We start from the raw sequence: 26,206 nt of genomic DNA on the forward strand, positions 1-26,206 counted from the left end.
TTCATCAATTATATCGTTATTAGTATTTTGAATTAAGTATAATATAATATTTTAAAATCTAAAAAAAAAAAAAAAAAAGAAAGAAATTTGTAAAAATAATGGTGCTCGTTGGAGATACGAATTTGATTTTTAATGCCGGTTTAATATTAGGATGTACCGCTCTCTGTGCTTCGAAGGACAATGTAAAAGCGAGAAGACTTCGAGATATAATATTCATCGTTTTCTCAATGACTCTGTATTTAGTTAGTCTCGTAGTAATATACATTTATGTATTCTCGTACGAGGATTCAGATTTAAAAAGCACGCTTATCGTCATAATAAGAGTATTTCTTATTTACTTGTGCTTGTTCACGGATGCATCGGTAACAACTTTATGGAACTGGAAGATTCGATCCGTTTTATCGCAGTTACGTAATTTTGATCGAGCTACAAAATTTCGTGATTTTTCAAAAGGAAATAAATTGCGTATCATTTGTCACGTGACAATGTTCGTCAGTTTCTCATATTGGGCGATAGTAGGATATTTCACGTACAGGTAAGACATTGTAAAAAAGAATCGAATTTTACGATTATAGTTATATATTATATCGCAGAAATGTTCGAATTTTTATCGTTTAAAAATTGAAAATAAAGTAGGAGACTATCTGAAATTCGATAAGAGTTGTTGAAAAATTGTATAAATGTATAAATGTATTCAACATAAATATTTGTGAAGCAATTATTTAATTTATTGCGAAACGTATACGCAATAAAATTTTATTTTATTGAGATTTTTAATATTTAGATAATATATAGATATTTATTTAGATTTTTTCCTTTTTATAGAATCGAGGCGAAAGTGCCAATTTTTCACGGGATAATTTACTTCATCATGGATGCCTCGATGAATACGCAAATTTTGATATTCGTGTGTATTTTATTCCTTATCGAGGAACGATTCCGTCATCTCTGCTCAATGATAGAACTCTCTAAGGGTGAGTTTATTTCTTATTTATCTCTTAAACGGATATACAGTGTTAAAGTTCTATTTATTTTCGATCAGTTTTATGCATCAGTTTAATCGTATTCGAGCGGTGGTCGATCGTTTTCTTTAATCTATATATTTTTCTTCCTTCGTGTTGCACAATAAAGAATCTTGGCACTCTATAAATTCTTATTTTATTCTGTTTCGTTCGTATGTTTGATTATTATCATTTGTTTCTTACAAATCTTATATGAAAATTTGATCTTTCGTTTAAAACAACAACAATAAATCGTGAAAATCACGCGTCCCTGAATGAAATCGAAAATTTCTACGATACTCATTTTATTATTTCGGTATCTCGATCATTTCCCCGATAACAGTACAAATCATAGGATTTTTATCGAGGATTTTAATCGTGTCATCAGCGACGCGGGCTAACGAGTTTGAATGAATGTTTAATCGTACCTTTGTGTTCCTATTTTCAAACAATTATTTTTATCGTTTTTTTTTCCCCCAGCTGACAAGATAATAGAGGCGCATCGATCAATTAGGCATTCGACGTTACAACAGATATGGTGGCTTCATTGTTCTCTAGCGAACGCGACCGAAATAATTAATTCCGTGTACGCGATCCAATTGTTGTTTTGGATCTCGTCTATGTCGTTCAACCTGATGTCGAGGATTTATTCGTTGAAAGTGTTCAAATTATCGGATTACGGGAAGATCAGGGAATCAATGTTGGTGACTGATTGCGCGTGGAACCTCGTATTGATCACCACCGTGTGCCACATGACGGCTCATCAGGTAGATCTTTCTCTAAACCAAACTGAAATTTCCCCAATTTCACGCCGCACGTATGGCGATATAACTTTATTATTTGTTCAGGCGAATCGTGTCGGCGAGCTTATTTTCTCACCTTACTCTTCCGTTTCTCTGAAACGCGTACATTTACAGGTAAGCAGTAGCCTAATAATATCCCATTAATAAAATCGTTGATCGTTTTGATCTAAATTTTTTTTTCTTTATTCTTTTATAAACTTTACTCCTTTACATCTCTCTTTGTCTTTCCAAGAAACAAATAAAAAAATAAAAGAATATGATGAAATTTTAAGTTTTAAACAATATGATAATATTCTCTCAACTTGCTTCTTCTCTCATTATTTCCTCTAACTCGTCTCTTCCTATAACATCTCTTTGCTCCCTTGAACGATCAATTACTTTAAATTAGATTTTTCGCTCTTAACGAAGAGAACACACTTTCGAGCCTTTGTATTCTCTCTCTCTCTATATTGATTCTAATTACAGGAAAATATAGAAGCAGCGGCTTACTTTCAACTAAGGAAAGTACATCTTTTCACCGTTGCTGGTTTAATACGCGTCGATCTTCCTCTCCTGCTTTCGGTGAGCATTCGACGTGAACGAAAATGAAAAAAAGTTGTTAAAGAAAAAAAGAAGAGAGAAAAGAAACGACGCAAGGATAAATAATCGAGTGTTTCACTGAAATATATTTGATTTTATGTATCTTTTACAGATATTCTCAGCGTTAACAACGTACTTGGTGATCCTTACTTAAAACTTCCTCCACGAGATTTCCACGATACTTTTATCGTTTCGATTCGATCGTAAAGAATCGTAACAAAAGTTGCATTAGCAAGACAAGTACGAGATAGGAAGAGAGGGGGGAGGGGGGAAAGAAAAAAAAAAGGAAAGCATTAATCTTGCATATCTATCCGTTGACCTTTAATGCGAAGCGACACGAGGATGACAATGGATGCGATCGACTCGCCGCCGTATAACGGAATACGTGTGAATTTTGTCTCATCTTCTTTTTTTCTCAGTATATTCACGAGACGCTACACACTATTGGAACAATGTACATTGATTTATTGATCAATGTATCTTATACCGTTCCTTCATAGAGACTTCTCGTGGACTGAGTTTCATATACGATATAAAAGAGAAGTGATTTATAAATTTTTGATTGAACGAAACGTATAAAACTCCTTACGATATTATTAAGTAAACAAGATTGTGTATTTACGATTTTATTACTTACTGTAAATAAAGCCAAAATGTTGTAAATATTTGAAATTGAAAAACCTTTCGTTTTCTTTTCTTTATTTTTTTCTTCCAGTTTCTTATATATTTTTAACGTAAAGAATAAAATTTTATTGGCCAATTAAATTATTTGGCTTACTTAATTAAAACACTTTTGTTGTAATTTCCTTACCTTCGAAGATAAAAACGAAGTTCTTCATCTATAAAAAGAGAGGAAGAACGAATCTAATTAAACATCCCGTCCAACAATTCTTATTTAAAATTATACAGACTCGTTAAAATATTGGTGGTTCAATCTTTGTTCAAATCTTGTTCGAACAAGAAAAGTTTTCACTCAACGATCCCGAGATATAGAAAAATTCGTGATGAAACAGATTTCGATTCCAGCAATGATTCTCTACGATACACACGACGACGACGACGATGGCGAGATTTCATTTCGCGTACTACATCACGTGTAAATATCACGTGGAAATATATAAACGAGATTTACTCGCAGTTTGGGATCACGTTTCCACCTAGCTCCGTTGGAAATCGAATCCGAAAAAAAAGGGCACGTGAAAAAGAAAAAAAAAAAAAAAAGAAAAGAGAGAAAAAAGAAGAAGAGGCAAGGACACGTGTAACGCGAGAGGGAGAAGAAATGGCGGGGACGAATGAGGAGGAAGGGGGAAAGGGAGGACACGACGATTTCAACAGCGATGTTCGTTTCCGGTCTGTAATGTCTGTCGAATCTTTATGGATCAAGGGGATCAAGCCGGATCTGGACATTTTTCGGACAGATCTCCTGCGGAGAATAACACAGGAAGCGGGAAGGAGAAGATTGAGAGAGAATCGAGACAGAACGCAGGCGCGCGGTTGAAGGAAACGTGCGCGAGTGGTGTCCAACGTCTCTAATGCTTTCAAGAGCTCCGGCGGGAGCTGCGATTCTTCCTTTCAGTTTATCGTGGCCCCGCTTCCGAAACTTTTCACGCGTATTATTCTTCGCCGCCCGAACGAATCTCTCGTAGAAAGATTTTCTCGTGCAGAATCAACGGTGGTTGGTGAAAGAAACACGCGTCGTTAATCGTGTGCATAATCGAAGTGGAGTTCATCGAGGAGTCGAGGAGAGGAGGAGAAATCGAATGGTTGCCGGGAAGAAAACCTCGACTTGAATACGAAGTGACGAAGAGTTTGTCGATCGTTGACGAATTAATTGGAATGGGTCGCGAAGATAATTGGTAGAACAATTGGCGGAATATCGTGTGTCGAAAGCAAAAGACGCTTTAAAAGGTTAAAAGACACCGGTTGTTTGATACATTCGGCATACGAATCTGTTTAGTTTTACCAGAGAAAGTAAATATTTAAAACGGGCGCATAGAGGAATTGTTGAAGCTACGCGTGCAATGGTTTCGTTTGCGTAATGTTTCCTTCGATTTTTTTAAGAAGTTTGCCGAGTGCGTAAGTGCACGTTTTTTAATAAACGTAACTTCGTGAAAAAATCAGACGATTCGTAAACATTTTAACGATTAGTTATTTCGTTCGTTCTTCCTCGAAAAATTGGAACTTTTTAATCTTTGACACGTTCGATGACACATTTCGATGTTTATCAAAAACGGTCATCATCAATCATCGCGTTATTTTTGCATTATTTATAACTTCCCGAAACATTGATAAAGTTTTCGAGGATATCGCGGATACTTTCTTCAAATTTATTTAATTTATTTTTTTTGTTATCTCGTCGCTGGGATCTAGATAAAATTATTTATCATAGATGATGGTTAGATCACAGATACAAAACCTGTCGTGATTATACAGGCTGACTTTGAATTTGAATCATATCAAAAAAAAGAAAAGTGAAAAAACATTGGGGGAGTAAGAAGATAGGAAGCGAGATTTCACAGACTTATTTTCCAATTAGAATTAAACATTCAGTTCTCTCTTCAATTCTCCGTTGATGTTCTGGAATTAAATGGCGAATAACAAAATTCTTCTTATCTTATTATATTTATTATTACAAGATTGATCGACGATGAAAATAATTTCAATGAGAAATGTCGAGGGTTAATCGTGCATGCCATCGTACGAATTAAGAACAAGAGCAATATCTTTGAATTTTTTAAATAATCACGAAATTCCTCCTATATAATTCCACGTGATAGACGAATAGAATAAACTTTTCCTCGACTTAGTCGAAAAATTACATATAAATTTTGATTATATTCAACGATATAATAGAAAAGCGTTTCATCCGCGAAAGTGGAAATGGATTAAATATATTATTAAACAGAGACAAAGTTGTTTCTTAATGCGCGATTATGACTCGATTATGACTGACGCGATTCCTTTTATAATCGCGTAAAATAAAAATTTATTTTAATCGACACGGTGTTACGATAGCAAAGTATTAAACGTGGCCCCAAGCGATCAATTACATCTCGTCGATCCAATGATCCTCCCTCCCTTCCGATCCGAAACGAGCGAAACCGGAAGTCGGATGTGCCATCCACCCCCGTTAAAGGAACAAATTACCATCTTCCCGTGAAATCCTATAAAGGAGTTTGATGGATTGTAAAAAGAGAGAAAATAATAAAATAGGCGAAACGTGAACGAACGACGGGAATGATGATATCAACACCCTCCTCGTTGGAATTTAATAACTCGGCGTACAACGACGCGGCGATACTATACAACATAAGCTACAACATAGATTCCGAGGATATAATTCGCCATCTCCTCGCCAAGTTTCAAGGGAAAACTAATTACTTGCTGATCGTCCTCTATGCTTTCGTGATGGCGCTCGCGGTGACGGCCAACATTCTCGTCATCGCGGTTGTTTTCAAGTATCATTACATGCGTAGGTATGTGGAAATAATTAGATTTCGCGAAACGCAATTCGATTAAAAGTTAATCCCTTAAAACTTTGCAACTCTTAAAGAGAATGCTTAACGAAATTCAAAGTTGAGAGGGAGGGAGAGTTTCGAATTTCGATGGAAGACAAGGCGATTAACTCCTCGCTGGTAGTAATTTAAACTTTGCTGTGACTTTTCATTGTGAAGTTCGAGATTCGACTATTACGTGACGACGAGTCGATTGAAACGGATGAAAAAGTTGATTCTTTGTCGTGGTTTTCACAATCGTTATATTGTCAAGTTGACATTTTCGTTCGAGGAAAAGAAAAGAAAAAAAGAAAAGAAAAAATAAATAAATAAATTTATGAATGAATTTTATTAATTATAAATTCGGGAGAAGCTCGTTGTAAGATTATTCTTAATCCAAGTGGTGTTGTTCTTTTTTTTTTTTTTTACAATTTTTATCGAAAAGGAGAAAAAATTTACGAAGCGAAACGAAACAGAACGTTCACGATCACGTCGTAAAATAATGGCAATGAAGCTTTTGCGCGTCATCCATTGTGAATCGTTTATCATTCTCGGTTCTTTAAACGCGTTCACGACGATTCTCAGGCGATAAACTTCACCTGACCCAATTTCATTGGAAAGAAAACTTGAACAAAAACTATAACGTAAACGATTAATTAGATTAATCTTGACTTAAACTAGGGTCAGGTCAGGCACAATCGAAGATGAACGAGTATAATAAATACCAACAATGCATATCCAACCGAGAATGTAAATAATATAGTATTCGAGTTAATGGTAAACAATGGGGCATAAATTGAATTTATTAATAGAAAAGAGTTTGCACTCTTGTGATATCATATCACGTGAAAGAACGAAAAATTAATAATTTTCTTTGTCTCGTGGTTTTTTCAGCTGTTGTAACGAATTAAAAAAAAATGAATCATGAATATGGTTTTAATAAAATTCAATTTAAAATTTCATTAATAATATTGATATTCTTCTTTGAGTTGATTAAATGTCACTATTTGTTGTCTACAATTTTCTAAATTAATTAATATCCATATCTTTTTGCGATTTCTTTTTTTCTTTTCGTTTCTTTTTCACCATGCTGAATAAGATCGAATTTTCGAAATTTCACTTACGTTAAAATCGCGACAATGTATCAATATGCTTCGAACATTCTCGCTCGAGGAAGAGACGGAGAAAGACGTAAGAGTGTGTGCTTACTTCTGACAACGAATGAAGCATCCGTGCAAATAAGCGATCGGTTCGCACTCGTCGGGATACGTGAACGAACGTCACGATTTATTTATGAAGCAGAAATTGTTGCCCTCTCTGCTCGCGTTCCGAGGGTTCCCTGTGAATACGAGCGCGAAAACTTTGATATTAACCAACAACGCGTTGCAACGATAACAATAATCCAAAGAGTACGCGTTCCTCTCCAAACGAATGTTTAACGATCGTTGTAATTTATTTATTTTCTGACACGGCATAAAATTCGTCGCCTCCTCGCGAACCATGGCGAACACACGTATATTTTCTAACGTGAAAAAAGAAAAAAAAAATTTCTCGTTTGCTCGCCAAGAACCCGAATAATTAATAAAATATTCGTCGTTTGTATTTCGACGAATCGTGAGTGAGTGTACAATATCGGTTGGCCCAAGGTTCTGTACCAAAGTCCATCTTATCCTGTTGTGTGCTTTCGATGGATTCGAAGATGATTCAAAAGGAATCTCCGTTATTATTTTCCAGCGTGACCAATTACTTCGTGGTTAATCTGTCCGTGGCGGATCTTTTGGTGACCACGATTTGCATGCCGGTTGCCGTCAGCCAGGCGGTCTCGTTGAAATGGATCCACGGCGAAGTAATGTGCAAACTTTCCTTCTACTTACAGGGTAATTTCGATAATTTTGTAACAATCTGTCTTTCATTCTCATTGCCCGATTGAAATTGATTAGAATCTTTTCTACGTTGTTATAAATATCGAAAGATTACTCTTTTGTGATATTTTTAGATGGATATCTTTATTTTATATCCAACTCTCACGCGGAAATGTAAGGTGACATGAATAAGAAACAGTCTCGAGTTGTCGCGATACAACATCCTCCTCCTCGCCTCTTTAGGAGGCGTGGGCGATGCACAGAAGAAAAGATCCGCTTGGAATGTGTGCGTTCTTGCACACGCACGCGTACATCCACGTTTATTGCGGTTCAATGTTTCCCTACGAGACTGGGACTCAATTTTAATTTCTCTCTTTATACGACGACGACGACGACGACGATGACGACGACGACCTTACCACCCACGTACCGACTACAAAGATTCAAATCCAATAAAAATTGAACGTTTTATTGGAGGATCGAATTTATTACAGGATATTTACAACAGTGATTTTAAAATGATAACTTCTTTGATATATTTATTCATTTATTACACATTTATTCTCCCAACTCAAGTATATTATGGGATTAACACTAGTTAATTGGAGATTCTTGAGGCAATATCAACTTTTCTTTTCTTCCTTTTTATCATCCTTCTCTTCTTTTTTATCATTTTCCTCTTCCTCCAAATATCCTTCAAACACGTATTATTTAATTAATTTATTAGAAAAATTTAATATTTGCCTTTTTATATTTTTGATATAATTCGATTTTGAATAATGAATAAATTTGATAACAAAATAATTTTTTTCCCATAAATATGTGTTATATTCAACAGATTTTCCACACGTGTTGTTTGAAACTCTATGCATGATTGGCAATATTTTTTGTTAATAATTTTAAGGAAAATGTTGTTTAAAATTAGCTCAAGAATCTCTAATTAACCGGTGTTCCAACATTTCCAACCCCGATACGTTAATATCCGTTTTCGAAATTTCGTAGGTGTTGCGGTAGCTGCCTCGGTTTTTACTATCACCGCGATGAGCATTGACAGATATTTGGCTATAAGAAGCCCCATAGCATTTCGACGAGTTTTCAACCGCAAGAGCACGGTCTTCGTTATCATAGCTCTCTGGGTGGTCGCTTTGATCATCTTTTCTCCTCTTCTCAGAGTGGTTAGTATTTTGAGGACGTTCTTGCGTATAAAGCATACTCTCTTTACGTAAAGAGCAGCGTTTTCATATTCATCTTTATTCATTAGAAGCATTAAACATCATCGTTTCCTTCTCATCGACTAGAAAAGAAAATTACCAAGATCGACGAATGTTTGTCTCCTTTTTTTTCTTTCCAGACATCCCTTCAGAATCCAGGTATCATGATACTCAGAAACATATCGTTTCACGGGTCGAATTTCGCGCAAAATATCTCCACCGATTTGTACTTCTACATGTGCTTGGAAGATTTCAAATCCGTGGGTATCGAGGCCCCCCTTTTTGGCACCATGTGCTTCGTGCTGGTTTATGCTATTCCCGGTAAGATAACCCCTTTTACTCGTCCACTTTTCTCAATCTACGTGCATTTTCTCGATTTCTATCACGCAGGTTTCGTCGTGGTGCTGTCGTACATCATGATGGGCCGTACACTGTGCGCGAGGAAACCGCCATTCGATTGTGACGGTGCCCAGGGAAGCGCCAGCTCGCAACAGGTTAGTTGGAAAAGTGAACGATGGAATTTGACAATTTGACAATAGGATCGTTTAAGGGAAAAATCCGTCTAACGGCGAGAGAATGGAATTGGCGTCGTGGCAAGGATGGATACGCTTTACGAGTATTTAATTGAATACATATCTCGATCGAACGATGCCTATTAATTTTCTAACTTTGCTTCGTTAAGGCCTATTCAACGGGAGGCGCGAAATAATTAGAATTCGAAGAAAGGAAACGGTTTCGAGCGACGAGCTCGTGTACATATATATTCGAAAGAAAATAAAAAAAAAGAAAAAATTATATCTCTTGTTGTCTCTTTTTCATTTTCATTTTTTTATTTTATTCGTCACTTATTTGATTTTCTAATTCGTAGAATTCGCTCTGCTCAAAGCCGCAAAGTTTCTTCCGTTGTAAATTTTCATTTCTATTTCTCGCTGGTTTTGTCGAAGCGGATATATCTGCTCGCCTTTGTACTCCTCTTTGTCGACGATTAGACGATGAATCGATGTTGATCTAAATCTAGCTAACGTTTACAACCAAAGCGCAACTGCATTCTGTTCGCAGAGTTTCAGGCTGGTACGTGAGCGAAGGCGAATCGCTTGGATACTGCTTCTTCTGGCTGTGCTTTTTGCCCTCTGCTGGCTCCCGTATAACGTTTTAATGCTCTTAAAAGACTTGGATGTAATCAGTGAGTAATCATTCATTTTATAAAAAAAACGTGCTGGAAAATTATCATTTCTCGATCGATATAGAATACTAATGGAATATTATAATAATTTAATTCCATTTCTATTTGTTTGAAAATTAATTGGCTTTACTTTCACGCGAAAGAGCGAAAGATCATCGAGCGTGCCGCTTTATCACTCAATTCCTCTAGAAATCGAACCGACGAACTTCGATATAAAGCCACGAAATTGCAACGTTTTAACGCTCTTAAGAGACTTGGATGTAATTATTCTTTATAAAACGTGAAGCGGAATATCACCACTTCTCGATCGATATTTGTATAAATATTAACAAAACACTAATAACTTAATTCCATTTCTCTTTGTTTGAGAACAATTGATTAGCCATATCAATGAAAGAGCATGATCATCGAACGTGCCGATTTGTCACTCAATTCCTCTAGAAATCGAACCGAATATAATCGAATTTCGATATAAAGCCTTCAAATCGTAACTTTTTAATGTTCTTAAGAGACTATTTAAGTGTAATGTAATCATTGTTTATAAAAGTGTTGAAAAATCATTCTCACAATTTCTCGATCGATATTTGTACAAATACCAATAAAATACTATTAATAATTTAATTCCATTCCTCTTTGTTTGAGAATAATTGACTGGCTAACTTTAACTTCAACACATTCACGCTTTCGTTGAATTCGTATCGTAGCGAAAGGAGAAGACGTGATCATCGTTTTATCACTCGATTCCTCTAGAAATCGAAGCGACGAAATTTCGATACAAAAATTGTTTTGCAGGTGTGAGGGGGACAGAGAACGGAGAAGCGGAAGGGTGGAACAATGCTATCTCCTATTGCCTGTTTCTGGGACACGCGAATAGCGCATTGAATCCCACCGTGTATTGTTTTATGACCCGTAATTTTCGTCAGAACGTGACTGAGATCCTCTGCCGCAGCCCCTGCGGGCTTACACGTGAAACGACTCATCGAAGGGTAAGTTTCCTTGATCCCCGATCAATGTATCGATCATACCGTCTAACGATTTAAAAAAGTAAACCTTTTTACATCTATCTCGTCAATTTCTATATAAAATTTACACCGAAATTGTGTTAGTCCCTGTTATTCATTGACATTGACTTCGCTCTTCAGAAATGGAAAATATACTTTTATGATATTTTTTTTTTAAGATATAAGTACAAATTTACAAACATATGCCGTATGAAGTGCAATTGATCGTGTTGCACGTATGTTGATGAGAACGTTTCTATATCACTTTGACGACGCTCGAAATTAAAAACTCAATCGAGTTTCTTTTTCTTTCCCTCCCTTCCTTTTTCTTTTTTCTTTTTTTCTTTTCAATATTTCTATCGCGTTCGAACTCGATATTGAAAACGAAGAAAAAGGCTCGCCTCGAATTTCGATAATCTCTCTCAAGGGTTTTCGGATATTTCACGACACGGCCTGAAATCGAAATGGCATTCGTCGCGAGTCGTTACCTCAAAAAGATACGAGATCGCGAAAGAAAATAAAAAGAGGAATCGTCTGGAATTTATACACGACGTATGGAAATTTAACGAGAATTCTTCCAATAATGAAATTCTTCGAGAAATCATATAGCGTGACACGTCTTCTTCACGGATTCACCCGCGCTATTTGCGAGAATTGGCCGGGTTCCACGTGCAGGCGCGTGCTAGTAAAATCGTATTCTTTGTCGAGAAAATAAACACTATGGACGTGATGTACAACATATGTACAACATAATTCGACGTTCGTCCGTAAAGTTATTCCTTTCCTCGCTGTAACCGCGTTGCAGACGTTGCATCCTCATACTCTAGATGTTTGTTATAAACGTAGATTAATATCATCACGAGTATCGAAGTGAAGTTTTTGGAGAGAGAGAGAGAGAGAGATTTAGATTTTTAAATTGTTTTAAACGGTTTATTTCGCTTTTAACTTTTCGAAAATAACCACAATCGACGTTCATCGTATCCAATTGAGCGTTATGTCGAGTGAACTTTCCTAACTTTCCATTACACGGGATACAAATTCGATTAGCGATCTCGGTGTCACTAATTGGATACTATTAGAGTTCGAAAACTCTATAACGTTTATTTCCACTCTCTCTCTCTCTCTCTCTTGTAATAAATCCATTAGAAATGCGGTAACGTCGTAGATGATCAAGTAAATTCCAGAAATTGACACGAACGGATGGAATAATTTAAAAAAAGAAGGAAAAGAAAAAAACGATTTCTATCTTGGAATAATAAATCTACGTAAAACTACGTACTTTGTACACATCATCGATAACATCATCGAATAGATTTTACAAATTGGCGCGATGGAATTTAATTTAAGAAAAGAAAAGATGATAACAATTTCTTTCCTCTAATAGTAATAAATCGAATTATTAGAAAAACACGTGATATATTATTACTAGTCAAACATAGAATCGATAAACGATGGATTAATTTAGAAAAGAAAAAAGAAAGAAAGAAATATAATAACTTTAAGAGACGCGGTCATACCACTATACTCTAGTGGTTCTGATCTCTATTGTTCCAGGGTGTTCAAGGGACTGGAGTGATCGATGATATGTGCGCGGGCAGTGCCAGCGGCACGATAAGACGGAGCTTGCTTCGCAAGCGAAAAATGTTACCCGGATGTGGGTGCGGATTGCCGATCGGTGGCCATCGCGCCGTTTTAACCCTTCGACGAACGACCACCACCAGCTGCGACAGCTTTTACACGAGGCACAGCCCTCACCGTCGTTGTTACATGCTGCGAAGCCTTAGAGGGAGACCGGACACTGCGATCGGCCATATACAGTTAAGGAAGAGTCAGGAAACCGATCGCGAGAAGAGCAACGCCGTTCAACCTGCCAACACTTTGGTTGTAACGGACGAGAAACGTTGATGGAAAAAAAATTCTAGTTAATCGGGTTAATTGTCGGGTTAATTAATTAATAAGGGTAATTAATAAGAGATTAGTCGATTTCTTACAGACATGCGGATACATATGTCGTTACGTGTTTGTAAATATTTCATGTACATAGAAAGATCGGTGGTGTAAACTGGAGGACTCAATTGGTGATTGATTGAAATAGCGGAGAATCATTTCTCGAAATATATTTTCTGATTCACCTGGAAATTTATTATTATATGTATATGTATATATTAGATGTAGAATATAAATATGAAATCGAGTAACAGTTCAGTTGGGATGGTTTTTAATCTTCTCGGAAAGAAAAGAATAAAATTATTACGTTCACGGAATACTTGATATTTCTTTAACTTCTTAAAAGAAGAAGAAGAAGAAGAAGAAGTTCGTTCCGGTGATCTACATTCCGTACGAGTACGTCAAATAATGATGTTACGTTAAATGATACACGCGAGGGGGGGGGGGGCGAGTAGACGCAGTAGTTAACGAGGAAACCTGGACTAAAGGGTAAGTTTGTTAACTGAGGCCGAGTGGAGAGAGCAAATAAGGCCTAGGCTTCCTAGGGAAGGAATATATGTTGAAACAGCGACGAGTTTTTCGTACCTTACTTTCCACCCTATTTAACCCTTGTCGTTCGCATTCATTCAACTTTGAAAGTATCGTCCATCCAAGGAAGAAGGTTGCTAAAAGGGCTGTAATGGGATCGTGACGAGACTGGATAAACACAAACGGTTTGCAAATATTTGTTTGCGTTGAGTAAACTCGTCCGTTTTATGGATTGACATTGATGGTATTTTATTATCTGGTTCAATTAAATTCGAATTGAATTGACCTCCGTAAAAATAGAAGCGAAAAGAATTTCCTTCGGTTTGAGGATCGTGGCTATGAGTTGATTTTAACGAAATATTTAGCGAAGAGGAAACGCGTGATTTTTCTTGAAATTTGAAACAAAGAGGCGAATTATTATCGAAGAATAATAAGTTATTATTGGCTATTTTACTTTAGTTAATTTTCACAGGAATCATTATGCATACGTATCAATCAATAATGACGTTGCTCTCGTTTCTGGGAATGGAACGTGTATGATTTGTTTCTGATTTGTATTCCGTATATGTAGTTTCAACGTATCGTACGGATTAAATCGTACACTTTGATTAATCCAGCGTGATATTGACTAGTGATGGCGACTAGTACGCTAGTCGAGTCGCTAACGAATTCTTTTTCTTTCTGTCTCGTACGAATTTTCCAACTTTTCAGCAAAGATTTAATCGAACGAAATTTATAAATGATAACGCATCAAGATCTTGATGCAAACTTCTACGTTTCGAAATACGAGTAGTGAAATTGTATTGAAATTGAAGATAAATACAAGAGATATTCATTCAAACATTTATATTTCTTTAAAGTCTGATGCGATGAAACTTGCGGCATTTCTTTAAACATGTTGAAGTTCATGTAGAAGTAAAAATAAGTTACGATGAAATTCTATGTTTATGTAACTTACTATCTCTTGAAAAATCTGAATAATAGAAGATAACATTTGTATTAATAATAATAATAATAATATATATATACACTTCAACGATAATACTTTCAAAAGAAGGAGAAACACGATCGTGAACGAGACCTAGAATTACATCACGAGATGGAAAATGAAAACACAGAGAAAAAGAAAAAGAAAAAACGCTCTCGTTGCGACACGATGCAATTTTTTCCCCCGGCGGGAAAAATCTTTTGATCTTGAGGAGAAAATGCGAGAACAAGTTGCAATTCCTTTAATAAAAATTTATTCCACGACAGGTAATACATACGAATTGGACGTTACCACATAGCCGCATAAAAGTATCACAAAAAAAGGTATATTACAAAGAAATTTACACGCTACATATAGTCGAGGAATAAACAATGAACGCGGAGAGGGAAGGATTGTATTATCCTAGCTTCTCGCTTCGGGGGATGGGGGACAAATGTCGATGATACCATGAAAAAAAATGATACATCGTTACGCCATTTTGGCCCCGTGAAAAATTGGCTCCATCTTTATCTACTTATACATTTGCCCTTATCTCTTTTTTTTTTCTTTTTTTTTTTTCTTTTTTCCTTTTTTTGTTATCTTATTTATCCAACTCGATAATCGTGAACCTTCAAAAATCGACTATATATTCGTATTATTTTTTTTTTATTATTATTATTTTTTTTTTTTAATATGTTCTTCCGTTTATTATCTTAGAACTATAAAGTGATCATACATCGCAAAATTCTTCTTACCTAAGAGCTTAAAGTATCATTTGCCTCGAGATCATATTATATTTTTGCTATTTATGCTTGCACTTGTGATGGCTTTGTTTATATTTGTATATTAATGAGGCTCCGGCAGTTTATCCCCGTGTAGGAACTCGAAAATATCGCGCACGATTGCACGATACGTTGTTGTTGTTCTTCTTGTTGTTGTATATTTTTATCTTTTTTTTTTTTTTTTTTTTTTTTTTTTTTTTAAGTAATTTATTTAACTTCTTGTAAAATTTATTTTAGGGAAGGAACGTTATTTTTTTACCTGAGCCGGGTTCGCAACTTTCGAAAAAAAGAACGGCCGCTCTTTCACCGTGCCAATTCACTTGTTCGTTTCCTTTTTTATTTTTTATCTATTTTTTTCCCCATTATTATTATTTACACTCGCTTTCGAGAAAGAAGAGGGAGAAAAGATGAAACGCTTGAGTAATTTTAATTCTCAAAAAACCAAATCATTCAATTACTTACTGAATCCATTACGAGGATTTCGAAAGGAAGGAATCTGATTCGTACATTCTTTTACATATATATATATATATATATATATATTATTTTTTTCTCTGTACAAATAACACGAGAATTATTATTATTATTAACGTTCTTTTTTTCGAAAGTTCGACCCTGGCCATTTTACCATCTTATAGTCCCGTTTCGTAGATCTTTGTACGCGGACGCCGTGATCACACCGTGACTCTGGGTGTAGGATTCTAAGAAAGGGGAGTCCCGTATAGGCGTCAATTTCTTCTCGCTGCCCGTACCGATCTCATCGATAAAATGTTTCGACTGTGTCGGTGCTACGACGTGGCACCGATTCAGCGCTCCGTTCCTCGATCGATTGTTCCCGTTAACTGTTTGATAATTAATGGACTGATTGTTCAGCTTCTCGATATTGCTAGGGTTACTTCGAAGTATCATCCGGCAATCCGTGTTATTTCTCGTCCGGCAAGGGAACGACTGGGTTTGCTCTTCCACGCGCGATGGTATCGTCTGATTCAAGTAGTTTCGGATAGCTAAATTCTTCACGGTGGGATGGTAAGTATTGTACAAAGATTCGGTGCTGTTGTTTGCGTTACTCTTGCTGTTGGTGGCGGTGCTGTGACACTTAAGGTAATAAGAGGGTGTGCTGTCAGGCGTCCTAGCAAAGTACTTCGTCTGCGGCCCCTTCGGATTTTCGTAACCGAACGAAGTCCTCTGCCTGTCCTCCTCGCGCCAATTCGTCTCGGACACGAGCCGATTCGTCGTGCGGATCTGTTTGTTGTTCCTTCGCAATTTGTCCCGATTGCTGGATCCCGCTTGATTCGCTCTTTTTCCAGGAGCACACTGAAATTGTCAAATTGTCAGAAAGAAAAAAAGAAAAAGAAAAAAAAGAAAGAAAAGAAAAAAACGAGAGAAGAAAAAAAAGAAAAGGAAAAAAGAACGAAAGAGGGAAAGAAAAATCGATACGGGTTAAGAAATTGCGGTGTCGAAATTGTGAAATGAAAACATCGTGAAATTAGGTGGAAACGGAGGGGGAGAGACGTAAGCGGAAGTGAATCGAATTGATACGATTTAATTTCGAGTATGGGAAAGATAATCGTGTCGAGAGATAAACAGTGCAACGAGAAGCAGTGATTTGTGACACTGTATAAATAATTACGGTACCTAAATGAATCCCACGCGACACGTAGCCTGCAACGACAGAATCGTCCTTTTACTTTCAAGCGAAGGACAGGAGTTTATGCGCAAGTATAAGTAAAGAAAGAAGAGGCGTAAATCGAAAGGATTCTTTTTTTTTTTTTTTTTTTTTTTTTAAAGAAATTCTCTTACCACCACTGGTTGATCGGATTGTATCGAACGTTGAGATTTGGATAATGGTCGGTGTTGTTGATTCAGATATAAACAGCTTTTGGTCGTGCTCGGTGTCAAATTAGTCAGATTGCCGTTCACAAAGTTGTGCGTGTACTGAGTTGCTACATTTTTAACTGATAGATATTAAAAAAAAAGAAAAAAGATTCGTCAGATTCTCGTTCAATTTTTCTCCATTAATCGCTATTAATACCGCTTACCAGGTGGTCGAAGATTTTTTGGATTTTGCGTCTGCATCTCCATAGTTATCGATCTCGTCTTCGTAACTCTTTCATCACTAAAAATTTGCGAATGCCGTGTCGTCTTTTTGTTTGGCAGTTGCGAACGTACTGCGTTGAAAGTAAGGAAACGCAATTTCTCAGAAAAACAGTTTCTCGTCTCGATTAATCAATCAATTAAATCCAAACCGTTAAATCGTTTCTGAACAACAACGTACCTTCTACGTAAGAGGGCTCGTATGCGTCGCTTCTACCTCTCTCCTTACGTAAATCTTGATATGAGTGTGTAAGATTTTTACCAACAATCGCGTCGCCTTGACCGATAACTGGATTACTATTACTACTAACTGTTTCCTTCCTGATGTGCTCCGATAATCGCCTGATTCTGGACTTAGACCTGTTGATACATATCAATACATCGAGTTTAAACTATATAATAATAATCGTTTATCACGATAGAGTATCGATATATATATATATATATACATATTCTTATGCTTGCGATGCTTCTCGTCCATCATCGAATAAAGCTTATTTCTGTACTCGTCGACGGAGAGCTGTACATCGTCCCTGAGCAGAGGTACCACGCTCGAACCTCTTTCCGGTTCGTTGCTTCTTCTGTGAAAACTGCGAAACGAATAACGTCGTTAATGGATAGATGGATCAATTTCTCTCTCTCTCTCTCTCTCTGACGTACGTACTCGGCCACATAAGGATGTTCCAGAGCCTCTACAGCGGTTAATCTGTGATTAGGATTGAACACTATAAGATTGCTGATGAGGCTCAATGCTTTCTCCGACACCTCTGGCAACAATTCCTTCAACGAGCGTCTCGGTGCATTCGGCGTTTTCTCCAACAAATTGGTGCCGTATCCGGCGCTAACCGAAATCAGATCTGAAGAAATATCACAGTGGATGGATCGAGTGAGATCGATCGATCACGCGTCTACATCGTTACACACACACACACACATACATATATATATTCTCGTATTCAGATTTCATCAGAAGGTAATTACCTTCTCTTGTAGGTGGCGGAAGAGTGGCCATTATTCTCTCCACTTGATTTATCGTCGACGAACCAGGAAACAATGGCTTTCCAAGGAGCATTTCGCCGAGAATACATCCGAGCGACCACATATCGATACCCTTCGTGTACCTGAATACGTAGCGATGGCCGATCAATTTACGCGAATGTAGGTACGCGTGTACGCATAACGGGATACCTTTTCGAAGCAACGAGGATTTCCGGTGCCCGGTACCAGCGAGTCGCCACGTAATCCGTGAGCGTAGGATCGCTGGCAGTCTCACCATCCCCCTCTCCTATCTGAGTGACCGACCGTGCCAGTCCAAAATCAGCGATTTTACAATGACAATGAGCATTTAGTAGAACGTTTGATGGCTGGAACGAACGTGTTAAACGTGGTGGCAGTGATTCAGACGGGAATTAAAAAACGATTATTTTGCGTAGACCGTCTCACCTTCAGGTCTCTGTGTATCACGTTCCCCGAATGAATGTATTTGATCGCCTTAAACAGCTGATACATGATGAACACCTTGTGGAGGTCCTTCAGGATCTTGCCCTTTTTAATCACGTTGTGGAGATCGGTTTCTGGGGAAACGGGCCGAAACGGGTTTCAGGCCAAAAGTCTGAGAATCACCGCGGCATGTGACCTTTTTTTCGTATTTCTTCTTCGGACCGGGTAAAACTCACCCATGTACTCGAACACGAGATAAATGTCCCGGTCGTTGTTCGCCTTGTGAAGACCGATCAATCGTATGATGTTGTCGTGATTGGCGAACGACAGTAAGAACATTATCTCACGGAATGTGCGCTGTGCGTCCGTCTGGTTTCTGAAGGCGTCGAAGATCTTCTTCACCGCTACCGTGTCCTTGTTTTTCTTGTCTATCGCCTTCCATACGATACCGTAAGCCTGAAGCAAAAATGTCGAACATTATTTTCCGTTTCCAACATTCCGTGTATATTTTACGAAACGGTTCCGACAAAATTTATTCTGATTTGTCACGAAACGCGAACCGTGAATACACGCAGCCTTGTTCCTACACAATGATTCGTGTCGTCCTGATCGTGATTATTATTGCTAACTGCTCGACTATCGATTACTTCCGGTTATACTTTTCCGCGATGGACGTACCACGACAACTGTTATCGATAATCCTATACATATGTCACGTTTACTAATTCCACTTACTATTCTTTGTATTACACGAAAAATAATCTTTCTTTTTTTTCTCTTTTTTTTTCGAAAAGTACGATGAATCGAAGAATAATCTTTTCAAATTATTTTTTCACAACGCTTTTTAAAATGCTAAATATTTCATAGATGTAGATCGGAAGAAATGGAAAAAATAATAAAAAGTTGGAATAAAAAGTTTCAAAATTGTTTGACGAATTGGAAAGTTTTGATTGCGAGGAAATATGACGATTTGTGAAAATAATAAAATGAAGAAAAAAATTACCCCTTTGCCAAGACGTCGAACGATGTCATAATGTTTGCTGACGTGTGCATCGATCTCCAAAACCTTTTCGTTGGTATTTTTTGACGACATCGCGATTAAAGGTGGAAACGATGAAACTTTACGAACTGATACGGCGATCCGAAGGATTGAGGACGTACGAAAATTTTCAGACGGAAACGGCGTTTAAGGACCGTAACGCATTCACATCTTTACACATCAGGAAGGAAGCTCTACTTGATCAGCTTTTCATTCGACCTTTGACACATCAATGTGGCTATGTTTATAGAATTCATGCCAGTTACTATGACGACAATATTCAATGCTACTCATGGTTACCAACGACATTGCGTGACTATTTGTCCAATGTCTGTATGTAGGGAATAAAAGTAAGAAAAAGGAAAATAATAAATACGTTTAATTTTTTTACGTTTAGAACGTAAATATATATATATATTTTTTTTTTTTTCTCTTTAAGTCTCGTACAAACTGTGGCCAACGATTATGAATCTCGTTCGACATTTACGCATTTAATAATTATGCTTATTAAGTAGTGTGATACTTTATCGCAGTGGAAAACTATATAATAAGATGTACACGTTAATGAAATTTCTTATAACATTAAAAAAAAAAAAAAGTAAGGATAAAATATATACGAAATTAAAAAAAAAAATAGCTTTCGCAATATTACATAACTTGAAATACTGGTCCCGAGAACAATTAAAAACATTTCATTATATAACTTGAGATTAAAAGCACACTATCATGTTACAATCTAATCTAAAAATTGCGTTCGAATGATACATCACTTCGATAAAATGCAGTTTGTCTAAATGCCGATACAGGAATCTCGCCGGCGCTGCGTTAAAGATAAATTCTTTTTTTTTTTTTTTTTTTTTAATAACAGTAATAAACTCTCGTGAGGTACTCTGTTTCATATCGTATGAAATCAAAGCTTCTTGGACAAAGAACAATATGTTTAGAAATTTGCAAATACATAAAGTCTATATCCCAAGAAACTTTTAAGTACACGTACATATAGATATTTTTATTATCATTCATTCTTTCTTTTTTTTTTTTTTTTCCTTTTTTTTATATTCAATGAATAAGTATATAGGCTAATGTTTTTTTCCAATAGCCTATATTTGGTAAACAATAAGCACGTCATTCACTTCCTTGGCTGGTGAATAATGATGGGACGTGTACAGTGAGCTGGACGTGCATCATGAGTTGGTACAGGTTTTTCGTGGAAGACTTGTACAGCTTCTGGAGGAAAGTCTGCATTTCCTTTTGCAGGAACTCCACTAATCATCAGAGTTTTAGGTGGACTAAAAAAATTGGAAAAAAAAAAAAAAAAGAAATTTTATTAATCATATTATCAAGAAATCAATGAAAAATAATATTATTCTTTCAATTATTTTAATTATTTCAAGATAACATTCAACATTATTTTTTTTCTCATATATATATCCATTTTGTTCGTCCTGTATTGCATCTTAACGCGTAATACGGATTGTGACGATTTATCTCACAGTATGGCAGATATTGAATATTAGGCTACGCATATTAGCGACTTTAAACAAATGTTGTCTCGAGAGTCATTTATACTTTTATCGGTATTTTCATTTTTTAACGAATAATCATAAATGAAATGCACAATGATTTTCATTTACATTGAAAAGTGAAATTATTTGTTATCAAAGATTGAAAGATATTTACCTACTCGATGGTTTACTTTCATCCACATCTTTAAGTGGTTTTATTTCCCGATCTTCTTTCGGTGTTTTGTGTTGGGTGATTCTCATTCCGCCTGCTTTTACTGTGAAAAAGAAAAAAATATATACAAAATAAATTTTTTTATTGAAAGAAAGTTATATCGTCAGATGGCCTTGAAATATCCAGACAGGTGCATACTACGTCATTCAATGCGTAGTAAACATATTAACCTTTTTCACTTTTGAAGAAAATTATGACGATTTAGTTACCTGCAGGAGGATGTCCACCCTTAAGTTTGCACTCTTCTGGACTTGACATTTAAGTACTAATTAACGTTAATTAGTAAGCTAAAATATAATTAAAACACCTATTTTGTTTCACAGAATAACGCCTTGTACTGAGGTACCAATCACACTGGCACGATGGCGGCCAGCGCTGTAACAAGTATATAGATAATAGCAGTGGGGAGGATAATTTTCAAGTGTTTATTTTATATCATTTGATAATTATATCTTTTTTTATACTAAATATTAAGTTTTATAGAATTTTTTTATTAGAAAATTTAGAATTTACTTTCAATATTGAAAAATTATATTCATATTGTTTTTTGAAATGATGAAACAAATAATTTGAAAATTTTATATTTAAAAGAAAATTTTATTAGAGAAAACATTTGACAAGATATAATAAGCCATATATATTATTAATTAAGCTTCTTCTCTTTTTGTTCTTGATACATGTAGTGAAGTTCTTTACAATCTTCGTCAGAAATGTGTACCCATCCTGTTGGCTTTATGTGATACACTGTAAAAGATTCATTTTTTGTAATATATATCATGCAATTTTTTTTCTCTATAATTACATACCTCTTACAATACCACCAGAGTAAGCATCTCTATGAGTGGCATGATAAATTGATCTTTTACCAAGTTGATAAGCCTCTTCATCAGATAGATCCCAGCGATATCCAGAATCTAATGTACCAAAAGCATAAATTGAACCTGATCCTACGCTAAATACTTTTCCTGGTGTACGAGCACCTTCTGAATCAACATAATATAAACTAGGTCCTCTCTTGTCCCATCCAGCAAGCATCATACCTATTATTTCATTAAATAATAAATATTTCGTTATTTTTATTGAACAAATTTTATTTATTTAATAATTGACTCAAAAATAGAATCTTACCTATACTTAATCCCATTCCCTTGTAATTATATATCATATTTGATAAAAGTTTGCTGGCTGCTGCAATAGAAATACGTTCTCTATTCCTTAGTTCATATGTACGACATTGTTTTGCTAAAACACGATCCCAATAAACACAATCAGCAGCACCGCCAGCTAATGTTCCAAGGAGATAATCATTGATTTCAACAATTTTTTTCATGGTGGATGAACCTACGATAAAAGTGTTATAAATTTTTTTAACATTAAAAAGGTATAGAAAATATAATATAATACAATATCCAATATAATAAATTTACCGATAAATTGGCCTCCCGTTGCTCGTGAATCAACAGCAAGTATAATTCCACCTTGATATTGAAAACCCAATGTGGTAGTACCATGATCAAATCTGATCTTTAGATGTTTTCCTGCTTCATCTGGTGCCTCTGCGAAGTGAGCCAATTTTTCTGCTGGCTATACGCATCAAGAAATTGATTTAAAAAAAAAATGATATAACATGATGTTGCAAATTTAAATTATAAAAGTGGTTATGAAAAACGAATACAGATTGTATAATTTACTTACATTTATATATGGTGGTATTGCTAATTGTGCATTATTTATAAAATTTTTACTATATCCTTGGATTTCTCGCAAATAATAATCTTCTTCGCGAGAGTTATTAAAATCAACAAACGATTTTAGACCGCAAACTTCAGCAAGCGCCATTTTTGTAATAGTGGTGTATGTGATGTTGAATGCTTGTCATCTTATTAATTCGTATTTTCACGACAGAGAGCGCATTTGGCGCCATATTCTTTAGCGCCATTTTGCCGCGTAGATTTTAAGTTATTGCGTTTCATAGAGAAGTTTTGTGAGTTTTTTTAGTGAAATAAGTATTTTATACAAAAAAAAGTGCGATTCAGTTTCATTATGTGTTCAGAAGATATAACGGAATAGATAAAACTAACACATTAAAGGAGAAATGTAAGTAAAAATTATTTTTAATGAAATTTATATCGTATGGAATAAATTTCAGGTTATGAATAAGAAAAATAGGGTTAGTTCAAGCTTAATTCTTAAATAGAATTTGTATTAAAGTATTACATAAAAACGAATAACATCAACGAATAAAATAATTGTTTTTTTATAAACAATTTTAAGAATATCTATTGATCAACTATTGTTAATACAGTTTACATATACATACATACCGTTGCATTTATTTCTAGATTATTCCGATCGATGGCGTTAGTAGTACGTGAATTTGAAACGCAGAGGGGATTATCGCTTTGAATTCTCTCATCTTTTTGAGGAAATCGCGTAAACATCGAGAATTAGGTGAGAATTAAATTTATTTCGATTAATTACTTCAATATATTTTATTAGCAAATACATAACATAAGTTTGATAGATTTTTTATGTATACAATTTTTTCAATTACATACGTGGAAAACATAACCGCTGTTTCTATCGCGTTCTAAGATTATTTTATAAGCGTAATATTTACTTCTCTCTTATTTTTTTCGTATTCATGAAAAAACTTTTATAATGCAGGACTGATTTATTACTACGGATTATCCGTATCAATAACGATAACGGGTTTCCCGAAAAAAAAAAAAAAGAAAAGAAAAAAAAGAAAAAAAGAAAGAAACCTTCGAACTTTTCGTTCAAGTAGAACGCGGCCCGATCGGCGAGTTGACATATCGTTCCACGTGGAGGCGTACTCCACGGTCCATGTATCGCGTGATTTATAACATTAAGATAATCAAAAGCGAGGGCACGTCACATTTTGATACCGTCGGAGCACAAAATATGTTGGTGTTTCGGTAAAACGTTGTTAAATATCGCGTATTATTTTGCTCGTGGGGTCAGCGATATGACGTAGGCGTGATGAAGATGGGATCACGTGTAAGGGGGTAAGGCACGTTACCGTATTCACTCATTGGTCTGAACCGTGATCGCACCACCCATATGGTCTACGCACGACGTGTTACAATACGAAATAAGATAATATATTACTGCATATTTTCCTTGCGATTCTCTGTATTAAAGCGGTCGATGTTTGCCTGCCATGGAACAACGATAACGATAACATTCTTCCACATTTTTCTAGTAATATTATCGTCGTTCTGGTCCCTTTCCAAACGCTCATTTAATGCATCGAGGAGAAATCGCGTAATCGGGTTCTCTCTTATAGATCGGCTCGATCTTTCTTTCTGGATTTTTCTGTTTCTCGTTGTATCGATCTATATATATATATATATATATATATATATATATATATATACATATACATATCGTTTTGTTTACTTACGTTGAATCGAAATTGTTTATTGTATTTTTTCTTATTCTCGCTGTTTATATTATCGGATCTCGTTAAATATCGCGTTATACGCACCAGTAAAAAACGGTATCTGAAGATAAGGGACGATAATGATCTTGAATTATACGCGAGACACCATCGAATTTTAATCAGATCTTTGTTCTGCAATGTACATGTATAATTCAAATCCGAGTTCTGCGTTGATTCTACGAATCAGCTGTGTGTGACCGCGGATCAGGTTCTTTCTTCTTTCTAGTATTTTTACTTTTTTTTTTTTTTTTTTATTACGGAAACGATTACACGCGAAATTCTTTCAATCTTGGCACGGTCACGTGTAATGATTTTGATTGTGGGTTAAGGGCAGACAAGATCGGATTATCCGTTCATACGGAATACTTGGAGCGAGAAAGATAGCCTCGGACGTACTAATTGATACGATTATCGTATGAAAACTTTCCGACAACGTCGAACCATATCCCACCATATATATATATTTTTTTGCTCGTGTATTTATTAGTTTTTCGAGTTTTAATTTCGCTGTATATTAACGATTTAAATTACGATTGATTAAGTGGAACCGAGAGACACTGGATGCCACACTTTTATAACAGATATTTCATGCATAATCACGTGCTCGTCAAAAATTTATCGGGGGAATTGGGACCTCGTTCTCGAAAAATTCGATATAAGGTCAAATAACCGATAGATATTGATGGAATTCCCGAAGAAGACGAAGCTTTACAACCGGATAAAATGTTCGATAACGCGCAAATGCATTTGATGCTCGAATAGAAGAGGCTGACCGTTTTATCGGGTTTTTAAGGGTCGTCGAGGTCGATGGTGCGACTCGGTAAAGATTCGATAAAAGTTAAAATGTGCTTTCTCATTCTACCGCTTCATCCTTCCATCGTTTCGTTTTCCTTCAACGTGTTTTCTCACCAAACTTCGTATATACGCGCCATTTATATATCTTTCTACGATATTCTCGATCGATCTCAAAGTTCACGTTGAACGATTTTGTTCCATGTGGAAAAAGCGAAAAAAAATTACAGACGTAAGATGTGCGTCTGTAAGGGATGATAAGTTTGACGGGAGGAAATAA

General features: G+C 35.8%; 4 protein-coding genes across 7 annotated transcripts; 1 reads left to right on the forward strand and 3 right to left on the reverse strand.

Annotated features, from left to right (window-relative positions):
• Window positions 1-59: 59 nt before the first annotated feature.
• Window positions 60-13,500, forward strand: Gr10 (gustatory receptor 10). Of its 3 annotated transcripts, XM_006567110.3 has the most exons (13): window positions 60-535; window positions 826-974; window positions 1,482-1,768; window positions 1,850-1,918; window positions 2,270-2,371; window positions 5,660-5,859; window positions 7,612-7,754; window positions 8,742-8,914; window positions 9,091-9,271; window positions 9,341-9,444; window positions 10,010-10,133; window positions 10,926-11,119; window positions 12,689-13,500. In XM_006567110.3, the coding sequence occupies exons 1-13, from the start codon at window positions 99-101 to the stop codon at window positions 13,037-13,039; spliced, it is 2,514 nt and encodes an 837-aa protein (XP_006567173.2). In that variant the 5' UTR covers window positions 60-98; the 3' UTR covers window positions 13,040-13,500.
• A 1,333-nt stretch (window positions 13,501-14,833) lies between these two features.
• On the reverse strand, window positions 14,834-20,227 carry LOC408917 (mitogen-activated protein kinase 15). Of its 2 annotated transcripts, XM_392445.7 has the most exons (11): window positions 19,896-20,227; window positions 19,129-19,348; window positions 18,896-19,026; window positions 18,641-18,816; window positions 18,434-18,573; window positions 18,117-18,309; window positions 17,902-18,042; window positions 17,634-17,812; window positions 17,398-17,526; window positions 17,159-17,313; window positions 14,834-16,672 (listed from the first exon to the last, which is right to left on the reverse strand). In XM_392445.7, the coding sequence occupies exons 1-11, from the start codon at window positions 19,983-19,985 to the stop codon at window positions 15,983-15,985; spliced, it is 2,244 nt and encodes a 747-aa protein (XP_392445.3). In that variant the 5' UTR covers window positions 19,986-20,227; the 3' UTR covers window positions 14,834-15,982. The 2 variants fall into 2 exon arrangements, with proteins under 2 accessions (XP_392445.3, XP_016767483.1); XM_016911994.2 differs by lacking the exon at window positions 19,896-20,227 and having other exon boundaries at window positions 18,896-19,064; window positions 19,129-19,229.
• Window positions 20,228-20,313: 86 nt separating this feature from the next.
• LOC408918 (death-associated protein 1) lies at window positions 20,314-22,050 on the reverse strand. The gene is made up of 3 exons (XM_392446.7): window positions 21,878-22,050; window positions 21,612-21,711; window positions 20,314-21,220 (listed from the first exon to the last, which is right to left on the reverse strand). The coding sequence occupies exons 1-3, from the start codon at window positions 21,924-21,926 to the stop codon at window positions 21,061-21,063; spliced, it is 309 nt and encodes a 102-aa protein (XP_392446.1). The 5' UTR covers window positions 21,927-22,050; the 3' UTR covers window positions 20,314-21,060.
• Window positions 22,051-22,244: 194 nt separating this feature from the next.
• Window positions 22,245-23,535, reverse strand: LOC411206 (proteasome subunit beta type-5). The gene is made up of 5 exons (XM_394680.6): window positions 23,364-23,535; window positions 23,096-23,252; window positions 22,797-23,009; window positions 22,475-22,708; window positions 22,245-22,412 (listed from the first exon to the last, which is right to left on the reverse strand). The coding sequence occupies exons 1-5, from the start codon at window positions 23,505-23,507 to the stop codon at window positions 22,312-22,314; spliced, it is 849 nt and encodes a 282-aa protein (XP_394680.3). The 5' UTR covers window positions 23,508-23,535; the 3' UTR covers window positions 22,245-22,311.
• Window positions 23,536-26,206: the final 2,671 nt, after the last annotated feature.

The sequence above is a fragment of the Apis mellifera genome, linkage group LG4, assembly GCF_003254395.2.
Source record: "Apis mellifera strain DH4 linkage group LG4, Amel_HAv3.1, whole genome shotgun sequence".
Taxonomy (NCBI): Eukaryota; Metazoa; Arthropoda; class Insecta; order Hymenoptera; family Apidae; genus Apis; species Apis mellifera.